The sequence below is a fragment of the Arachis ipaensis genome, chromosome B10 (assembly GCF_000816755.2).
Source record: "Arachis ipaensis cultivar K30076 chromosome B10, Araip1.1, whole genome shotgun sequence".
NCBI lineage: Eukaryota > Viridiplantae > Streptophyta > Magnoliopsida > Fabales > Fabaceae > Arachis > Arachis ipaensis.
This window is the reverse complement of record NC_029794.2, coordinates 115,917,599-115,928,468: the sequence shown is the minus strand read 5'-3', so window position 1 is coordinate 115,928,468 and position 10,870 is coordinate 115,917,599. Positions and strand designations below refer to the sequence as shown.

Here is a 10,870-nt window from a genome sequence, read left to right as displayed (position 1 = left end):
AGAACAAGAACAAAATATTAAGAACCAATGTTTTTAATAGGACAATTTATCTAAATAACACAATTGGAATGCATATTTATGCAAATACAACAATCTCAATCTCATTACATGCATGCGTGCCCTGTTTTAATTTTATGTAAATCTACTAATTACGATTTATCATTTGGTCATAAATCACGAGACCTTTACTGTAGTTTATGAGGAGCAGCATTTAGATATAAATTGCGTGACTCCTACCGCAATTTTTGAAGATCAGCATTTGTACATAAAATGCGATAAAGCAGTGACGGATTGCATTCTCTAAGATTTGAGTTTTTGGATTTAAGAGGATTTGGGAGAGAATCACTTGGCATCGATACTTTGGCGGGTTGGGGTCATAAAAGAACAAAATCGTTTGTACCGATTGAACGGTGTTGTTCATGTGACTGGAAATATCAACGAAGAGGTTAGTTGTTTATAGATTTTTTTTTCTTTATATGTTAGTTGTTTGCTGTTCCGTTCATATGTTATGTCACTTTGAACTGTGATTTTGGTATTTTTATAAAGAATTTAAAGATGTTAGTGATTTACCTGTTAAAATTTGATTAGTACCAGTTTAATTTTTTAATTTTTTTTTAATTTGATTAGGGTCAAGTAAATGACGATCCACTTCACATAGTTTCACGGGAGGTTTTGGGTGCTCCTTGCCGATGCAAGTGAGGAGACAGTGTGTAGGTATGCTCGTACTTATGTCATGATGTTACTATTGACTCAGCTATTCATCAGTGACAAGAATGAGAGCTGGGTTCACCTTCGATGGCTGCCGTTTGTGGCAAAACTGCTTGATGAGTTGGAAAAGTATAGCTGGGCCTCAGCTGCACTGGCCTTGTTGTATAAATACATGTGTCGAGTTACAAACAGAAATGTGGTTAACTTGGCCAGACCACTTTAGCTACTACAGTCTTGAATTTTCTCACGGTTTCTGACGTAAAACCGAGTGATTTTGACACATTTGTATTTTTGCTGGCATCCAGGTATCATTTTAATGCTTTGTGCTATATATGCTTATTTTAATGTTGTGTTCTGGAACTTGATGGGCCCTGCTATGTACGTGGATTTCTCCTTGTATCCTCATCACTGTCCCCAACTATATCGACAGGCTCTTTGTCTAAATCATCATCTCTCATTGTATTTTCAACCAGATCATGTTCACCATCACCTACACAATTAGGAATCATGATAGGAGAACTAGCCATCTCAACTGCCAGTTGATGGAACGAACGGTTCTCCAATGTTACATAACCATCTTCATTTGTACGGTTCAAATCAACTGCAACGGATAGAGATGCAATGATCGGACAAGCTTCTGCAACCACGGCATCGAACTAGAGGCACTCCCAAGCCAGTTGACTGAGGATTTGGAGCTGATGTCCCAAAACTGTCGACACCATCCTCTGACTTCTTATACAACTCATGTATTCTGACTTTCGAAAAACTTCTTCGGCAATGAAACAGAACCTGTAGATCTTCATCAAACCTTATCATAAAATATCATACTTCACACTGGCTGACACAACTACAATAGGTATCTTATAAAATAACTTCTTTACCCATTTGGTCCCAAATACCCCAAGCTTTTGCAATATAGTAGTTTTTAGATCTGACAAGGTTTTCGATGAACGAATAAATACACTGAAAAATTCTTTGTCAGTAAACTTCACACCCTCTCTTTTGCTTTTGTGAATGTTTTCATAGCAATACACTAGTGCTAAGAAACTATCCTCCTCACTAGGCATTGTGAAAATGACTTTCTCCTTGACAATTACTCTCAATTCATATATAGAGAGCTTATAACCTTCATAAACCGCAATAAGGGTCCCGCAGTTTATGTACAAATGCTTCTTTTCATAAACTGCAGTAGGAGTCCCGCAGTTTATGGCCAAATGATAAATCGTAGTTAACAGCCACGATTTATATAAAAATGAAATAGGACAGGCATGTAATGAGTTACAAATTGTTATATTTGTGTAAATATAAATCTTAATTTATTCGGGTTGGGGTCATAAAAGAACAAAATCGTTTGTACCGATTGAACGGTGTTGTTCATGTGACTGGAAATATCAACGAAGAGGTTAGTTGTTTATAGATTTTTTTTTCTTTATATGTTAGTTGTTTGCTGTTCCGTTCATATGTTATGTCACTTTGAACTGTGATTTTGGTATTTTTATAAAGAATTTAAAGATGTTAGTGATTTACCTGTTAAAATTTGATTAGTACCAGTTTAATTTTTTAATTTTTTTTTAATTTGATTAGGGTCAAGTAAATGACGATCCACTTCACATAGTTTCACGGGAGGTTTTGGGTGCTCCTTGCCGATGCAAGTGAGGAGACAGTGTGTAGGTATGCTCGTACTTATGTCATGATGTTACTATTGACTCAGCTATTCATCAGTGACAAGAATGAGAGCTGGGTTCACCTTCGATGGCTGCCGTTTGTGGCAAAACTGCTTGATGAGTTGGAAAAGTATAGCTGGGCCTCAGCTGCACTGGCCTTGTTGTATAAATACATGTGTCGAGTTACAAACAGAAATGTGGTTAACTTGGCCAGACCACTTTAGCTACTACAGTCTTGAATTTTCTCACGGTTTCTGACGTAAAACCGAGTGATTTTGACACATTTGTATTTTTGCTGGCATCCAGGTATCATTTTAATGCTTTGTGCTATATATGCTTATTTTAATGTTGTGTTCTGGAACTTGATGGGCCCTGCTATGTACGTGGATTTCTCCTTGTATCCTCATCACTGTCCCCAACTATATCGACAGGCTCTTTGTCTAAATCATCATCTCTCATTGTATTTTCAACCAGATCATGTTCACCATCACCTACACAATTAGGAATCATGATAGGAGAACTAGCCATCTCAACTGCCAGTTGATGGAACGAACGGTTCTCCAATGTTACATAACCATCTTCATTTGTACGGTTCAAATCAACTGCAACGGATAGAGATGCAATGATCGGACAAGCTTCTGCAACCACGGCATCGAACTAGAGGCACTCCCAAGCCAGTTGACTGAGGATTTGGAGCTGATGTCCCAAAACTGTCGACACCATCCTCTGACTTCTTATACAACTCATGTATTCTGACTTTCGAAAAACTTCTTCGGCAATGAAACAGAACCTGTAGATCTTCATCAAACCTTATCATAAAATATCATACTTCACACTGGCTGACACAACTACAATAGGTATCTTATAAAATAACTTCTTTACCCATTTGGTCCCAAATACCCCAAGCTTTTGCAATATAGTAGTTTTTAGATCTGACAAGGTTTTCGATGAACGAATAAATACACTGAAAAATTCTTTGTCAGTAAACTTCACACCCTCTCTTTTGCTTTTGTGAATGTTTTCATAGCAATACACTAGTGCTAAGAAACTATCCTCCTCACTAGGCATTGTGAAAATGACTTTCTCCTTGACAATTACTCTCAATTCATATATAGAGAGCTTATAACCTTCATAAACCGCAATAAGGGTCCCGCAGTTTATGTACAAATGCTTCTTTTCATAAACTGCAGTAGGAGGTTTATGGCTTATGGCCAAATGATAAATCGTAGTTAACAGCCACGATTTATATAAAAATGAAATAGGACAGGCATGTAATGAGTTACAATATTTGTGTATTGTGTAAATATAAATCAAATAAAATATAAAAATCCAAATTACAAATTAAAATTAATTAAATCTGGCTAATTTTACTAATTATTTTTCATTGTTTTTAGATTTATCCTTTTTTCAGTTAAGCTATTTCATAATAACTTGCAAAGTCAAATAAAATATAAAAATTGCACATCCAAATTAAAATTAATTAAATCTGGCTAATTTTACTAATTATTTTTCATTGTTTTTAGATTTATCCTTTTTTCAGTTAAGCTCTAAATTATTTCATAATTGAAGTTGGTTTAATTCTTACACAGGAATCTACATATATCATTCTGCCGCTAAATTAACAATTTAAAAGAAAAACAATGCAAGTTGCTGGTAATCAATAAAAAGTATGAGTATTTATCTATTTTGGTCCCTAAAAAATTTTGGAACTGACATTTTAGTCTCTAATTAAAATTAATTATTCGATTGGTCCTTAACAATTAACTTCGATCCGTCAGTCATTTAAGTCCTTTGCTCCGTCAATTTTAACAGAGAACAAAATGGTCCCTGACAACTTTAACAGGGGACAAAATGGTCCCTAACCCCTCTATTCGGAAACGACACCGTTCTCCTCTAATTTTCATCATATCTTGCTTAACCCTAACATTTATACTCTCATTTTTCACCTTCACAGTCTTCTTCTCCTTCCTCCTCTTCAACTCCAAGATCAAGCCATGGTATAACTGCCACGCGTGTTGTACCCACCTCAATATGTTATGGACCACACACTTCCCAAATCTCTGTGACTAGTACACCCACCTTTTCCGCACTTCACTCGCCAGAAGCATCTACCTCCACGTCTTTGATAACAGCATCACCTCCAACCTCGACAACATCCACCATATCCTCAAGATCAAGTTCCACAACTACCCCAATGACACGCTTTTCTCCACTCTTTGACAAGTAATATAGATTGTTGGACATTAGGACATCATCAGAAGATTCTCCTTCGACACCATATACAAATTATCATTTGGATTGGACCTCGAGTGCTTCATTCTTTCTCTCCTGAAGTCCAAATTGACAGACAGTTTCGATCTCGCATCCAAGCTATCAATACAGTGAGCAATGCCACCGTCACCATTCATATGAAAACTGAAGTGATTACTGAATATTGGTTCGGAGAAGAAGCTGAAGGAAGCAATCAGAGTAGTGGACAATGTGGCCATGGAGATGATAGGGTAGAAGAGGAGGGAGATGGCAGCGACGATGACGGGTTTAAACAAATCGGACTTGCTATCTAAATTCATAGGATCCATCGAAGACGACAAGTACTTAAAAGACATAGTCATTAGTTTTCTGAGTATGAATTGGTTGAAAACAAGTTGATAATTTTTCTTTTTGTGAACATTGAAGTTGCAGAATGTGCATTGTATAGCTTAAAGTTGTAGTGTTAGGTTGTTAGGGTTATGCGATATATGATGGAAATTAGGAGAGAATAGTGTCGTTTCCGAACTGAAGGAGTCATGGACCATTTTGCCCCCTGTTAGAGTTGTCAGGGACTATTTTGTCCTCCGTTAGAGTTGACAGAGTAAAGGACCTAATTGAATGACGGAGTTAATTGTTAGGGACCAATCGAATAATTAATTTTAGTTGGAGACTAAAGTGTTTGATCCAAAATTTTTTTAAGACTAAAATGTGTGAAAATTAGTAAAGCCAATTTTAGAAAATAAATAAATAAACAATAATTAAATAAAATGAAAGGTAATAAACAATCCTAGTTTATAATCTTAGAATTTTAATGGTTGAAAAAGAAAAGAATTATATACCTTTAATTGACGGATAGTTCATATTGAAGAGACTCACAAATAAATTGAGTTTTTCTTTAATTCTTTTCAATCAAGTCATCTAGATAGAATAACATAATATTTCTAAATAGTTTTCTCCTATATATGTAGAGAGAAGTGTGTTCTCCTTTTGTCAAATGAGAGTGTTATTGTAGTCTCTTTGTGATAGAGACAAGTTGTAATTCTCAAAGAAAGTTATTCAATTATTTCTATATTTTATACAAATTTCTAATTTTTTATCTCTATATTTTGCTGTGTCATTTGTCTGGTACCTAACAGTGGTATCAGAGCCAAAGGTTGTTGATTAATATATCTATTTTTTTGCTGCGAGTTACCGTCTAAAAAAATGGCAGCAAAGTATGAAATTCCAAAATTTAGTGGGAGTAATTTTTCCGTATGAAAATTGAAGATAAAAGCCATTATGAGAAAAGACAATTGCGTGGCAGCAATTGAAAGTAGACCCATTGGAATTACAGATGAAAAATGGAAGGAGATGGATAACAATGTTGTTACAAACTTACACTTGGCACTAGCTGACTCAGTTTTATCAAGTGTAGCAGAAAAAAAGACAGCAAAGGAAATTTGGGATGCTCTCACCAAATTATATGAAGTCAAGTCACTTCACAACAATATATTCTTGAAGAGAAGACTTTATTCTCTTTGAATGAGTGAGTCCACATCGACAACAGATCACATCAACAATCTAAATACGCTATTTTTCCAACTCTCATCGTTGGAATATACCATAGTAGAAAATGAACGTGCAGAGCTCTTACTTTAAAGTCTACCAGATTCATATGATCAACTTATCATTAACTTAACTAATAATGTTTTGACTAATTATCTTTCTTTTGATGACATGGTTGCCGGTTCTAGAAGAAGAATCTAGGCACAAGAATAAGGAAGATAGATTAGAGAACTCAAAATAAGCAGAGGCTTTGTTGATGATAAGAGGGAGATCAATGGAGCATGGTTCCAGTGGGAGTTAAAGTAGACCAAACTCATAAAGTAAGAAGCAGGTCAAATGCTACAATTGTTGTAAGAGATGGCACTTCAAGAAAGATTGTTGGAATAAGAAGAGCATAGAGAAGGTTCCAGAAGGATCAAGTTCTCAAGGATATGTTACGAGCATATCTGATGATGGAGAAATCCTGTATGGCGAAGTAACAATTGGTTCTAAAGGTAGCAAACAACTCACTGATGTTTAGATTGTTGATTCAGGAGCAACCTAGCACATGACTCCTCATCGTGATTGGTTTTGTACATATGAACCTGTCTTGGAAGGATCGGTGTTTATGGGAAACGATCATGCCTTAGAAATTATTGGGATGGGTACTGTCAAAATAAAAATGTTGATGGTTCTATTCGTTCATTTCAAGGGGTAAGACACGTGAAAGGCTTGAAGAATAATTTTTTGTCGATTGGACAATTGGATGAACTTGGTTGCAAGACCCATACTGAAGGTGGGATCTTGAAAGTTGTTAAAGGAGCTCTTGTAGTAATAAAAGCAGAAAAGATTGCAGCAAATCTATACATGCTTGTGAGAGATACTTTGCAAGAGGCAGAGGCATCAGTTGCTTCAGTAAGCCAAGAAGAAACGTCGATGATATGGCATTGCAAACTGGGCCACATGTCAAAACGAGGCTTGAAGATTCTTGTAGAACGTAATCTCATTCCCAGACTCAAATCGATAAACTTACCATTTTGTAAGTACTGCGTTACAAGCAAGCAACATAGATTGAAGTTTGGTAGATCAACTACTCGGAGTAAACGCATATTGGATTTAATTCATTCTGATGTGTGGGAATTACCGGAGATGTCCCTAGGAAGAGCAAAATATTTTGTATCATTTATTGATAATTACTCTAGGAGGCTATGGGTATACCCGATCAAGAAGAAGTCAGACGTATTTGCGATATTTAAAGAGTTCAAAGCAAAGTTAGAACTTGAATTCAAAAAGAAGATCAAGTGTTTAAGGACAGATAATGGAGGAGAATATGTCAATGGTGATTTTCTAACATTTTGCAAGCAAGTAGGTATTCAACGACAATTCACAGTTGCATATACGCCTCAACAAAATGGTGTAGTAGAGCAAATGAATAGGACTCTCCTAGAAAGAGCACGAGCTATGTAGTAAACTGCAGGTTTAGCCAAGTCTTTTTGGACAGAAGCTGTTAAAACTGCCTGTTATGTGATAAATTGGTCACCATCAACTGCAATTGGGTTGAAGACACCAATGGAGATATGGCAAGTTAAGCCACCTAATTATTCTTCTTTACATATATTTGGTTGTCCTGTGTACGTGATGTACAATTTCCAAGAAAGAATAAAGCTGGACCCAAAGCCTAGAAAATATATATTCTTGGGTTATGCTGACGGAGTTAAGGGGTATTGCCTGTGGGATCTCACTGCTCACAAGATAGTTGTCAGTAGAGATGTGGTATTTGCAAAAGATGAATTGCAAAGAGAACAAGAAAATGACATCACTATTGAAGAAATAACTACTATTCAAATAGATGAAAAATACAGAGAAGGTGATTTTTCTGAAGCAGATCTACAGCACGAAAAACAAGAAGCAAAGGCCAATGACATAGAAGTTCATCAATCCACTCGACAAAGAAGAACACCATCATGGCACTCAAATTATGTTTTGACAAACCATGATACATATTGTCTTTTGACAGAAGATGGAGAGCCAACAACTTTTATGGAAGCTATGCGCAATCCATACGCTTCTATGTGGATGACAGCAATGCAAGAAGAAATTGAGGCATTACATAGGAACCATACCTGGAAACTTGTTGAACTTCCAGCAGGTCGAAAAGCTATTAGTAACAAATGGGTTTACAAGATCAAACGAGATAGTGTGATCAGGTGGAACGATATCATGCAAGATTGGTTGTCAAGGGATATGCTCAGTAAGAAGGTGTTGACTTCAATGAAATATTTTCTCTAGTGGTGAAACTAACTACTATTAGAATAGTTTTGGATATGTGTACTGTATTTGATTTGCATTTAGAGCAATTAGATGTAAAGACTGCTTTTCTTCATGGAGAACTTGAAGAAGAGATATATATGCTCCAACTAGAAGATTTTGAAGAACAAGGAAAATAAAACTTGGTTTGCAGGTTAACTAAATCTCTGTACGGTCTAAAGTAGGCGCTAAGGTGTTGGTACAAGAGATTTGATTCTTTCATTATTAGCCTTGGATACAACAGACTTAGTTTAGATCATTGTACCTATTACAAGAGGTCTGGTGATAATGATTTCATCATTCTGCTGTTGTATGTGGATGACATGTTGGTAGTAGGTCCCAACAAAGATCAAATCCAAGAATTGAAGGCACAGTCAGTTAGGGAGTTTGATATGAAAGACTTGGGACCAGCAAACATGATTTTAGGGATGCAAATCTACCGAGACAAAAGGGATAGGAATATTTGGCTATCACAAAAGAATTATTTGAAGAAGATCTGCAACGCTTCAATATGCAAGAATGTAAACCAATTTCAACCCTACTTCCTATGAATTTCAAATTATCCTCAAGTATGTGCCCTAGTAGTGAAGTAGAGAGGATGAAAATATTTCGAGTACCGTATGCATCAGCGGTGGGAAGCCTTATGTATGCCATGATTTGTACAAGGCTAGATATTTCTCAAGCAGTTGTGGTGGTAAGTCGATTTATGGCAGATCCGGGTAAAGAGCATTGGAATGTTGTTAAGAGGATCCTAAGATACATCAAAGGGACCTCGGATGTTGCATTATGTTTTGGAGGATCGGAATTCATTGTCAATGGATATGTCGATTTAGACTTTCCAGGTGATCTTGATAAACGAAAATCTACTACAGACTATGTGTTTACGCTTGCAGGAGGAGCTGTGAGCTGGCCATCTAAATTACAAACTGTTGCAGCTTTATCTACTATAGAAGCTAAATATATGATAACTACACAAGCATGTAAGGAAGCTATTTGGATCTAAAGGTTGATGGAGGAACTCGGGCACAAACAATAGAAGATTCTTGTGTATTGTGACAGTCAGGGTGCCTTGCACATTGCAAGGAATCATGCCTTTCATTCAAGAACAAAACACATTGGAGTACAATATTACTTTGTTCGGAAAGTAGTAGAGAAAGGAAGTGTTGATATGCAGAAAATTCACGCTAAAGATAACCTAGCAGATGCCATGATAAAACCAATCAACACTGAAAAATTTGAATGGTGTAGATCCTTATATGGCCTATCGAATACATGAGCAATATGAATTTTGAAAATTTATCAAAATTAGCTTTAAGAGTGAGATTGTGAAAATTAGTAAAGCTAATTTTAGAAAATAAATAAATAAATAATAATTAAATAAAATGAAAGATAATAAACAATCCTAGTTTATAACCTTAGAGTTTTAACGGTTGAAAAAGAGAATAATTATATACCTCTCTAATTGACGAATTGTTCATATTGAAGAGACTCACCTATAAATTGAGTTTTTCTTTAATTCATTTCAATCAAGTCATCCAGATAGAATAACATAATATTTCTTTGAGTAATTTTCTCCTATATATGTAGAGAGAAGTGTGTTCTTTTGTCAAGAAAAAGTGTTATTGTAATCTCCTTGTGATAGAGAAAAATTATAATTCTCAAAGAAAGTTATTCAATTATTTTCATATTTTATACAAATTTTTAATTCTTTTATCTTTATATTTTGCTGTGTTATTTGTCTGGTACCTAACAGAATGGATAAATACTCAAAGTATGAACAATTATTTTCATTTTTTTCGCACTAACATTTATTTTCCATTTCAATTTCTCTTCGGATTTATATTTAATATATAATAAGAAAATTATATCATAAAAAGCTTAAATTATTAAAGACACAGGGTATTATACTATTATATATACCATTTCTAATGTAGACACCTTCTGGAAATCCCTTTGGTATTTCACCTTCAATATCAGTGATAAGTATGGGCTCTCCTATCTCCTCTACCGGAGCAAAGTTACTCTGCAAGTAAATTACTATTAATTATTAATTTACTATATTCTTATAACATACATATATAGAAATGTGTTCTATTCATTTTATATTTTGTCCCTCTCCAAAGTATCTTATGAAACCATTACTTAGTCATCGAATGGAAATAAGTAGATTGTATATGCATTAGGCTTTTAGAAAAGTATTTTAATAGATGTTTGTATTTTTTAAAAAACATAACCACAAGTACTTTATTTTGTATTTTGTAAATAAAAAAATTATTTGCATATATTTGTAGTTTTGAAAATTTTAGAAATATTTTTGAAAACATATAAATTAAATTTCTTTTTTCTTTAAAGTTAATTTATATTTATTAATATTAAAAAGTATAAAATGAAATCATATATTAACAAATATTTAAATT

At 34.8% G+C, this 10,870-nt stretch overlaps 1 protein-coding gene across 2 annotated transcripts in view; it reads right to left on the bottom strand.

Annotated features, from left to right (window-relative positions):
• The window catches only part of LOC107624315 (carotenoid 9,10(9',10')-cleavage dioxygenase 1-like), a 22,548-nt gene that overhangs the window by 9,673 nt on the left and 2,005 nt on the right, over window positions 1–10,870 (bottom strand). For both annotated transcript variants that reach the window (XM_016326812.2, XM_016326813.2), the window contains exon 3: window positions 10,374–10,476. In XM_016326812.2, the coding sequence (XP_016182298.1) occupies window positions 10,374–10,476 (103 nt within the window). The remainder of the gene's footprint in view (window positions 1–10,373; window positions 10,477–10,870) is intronic.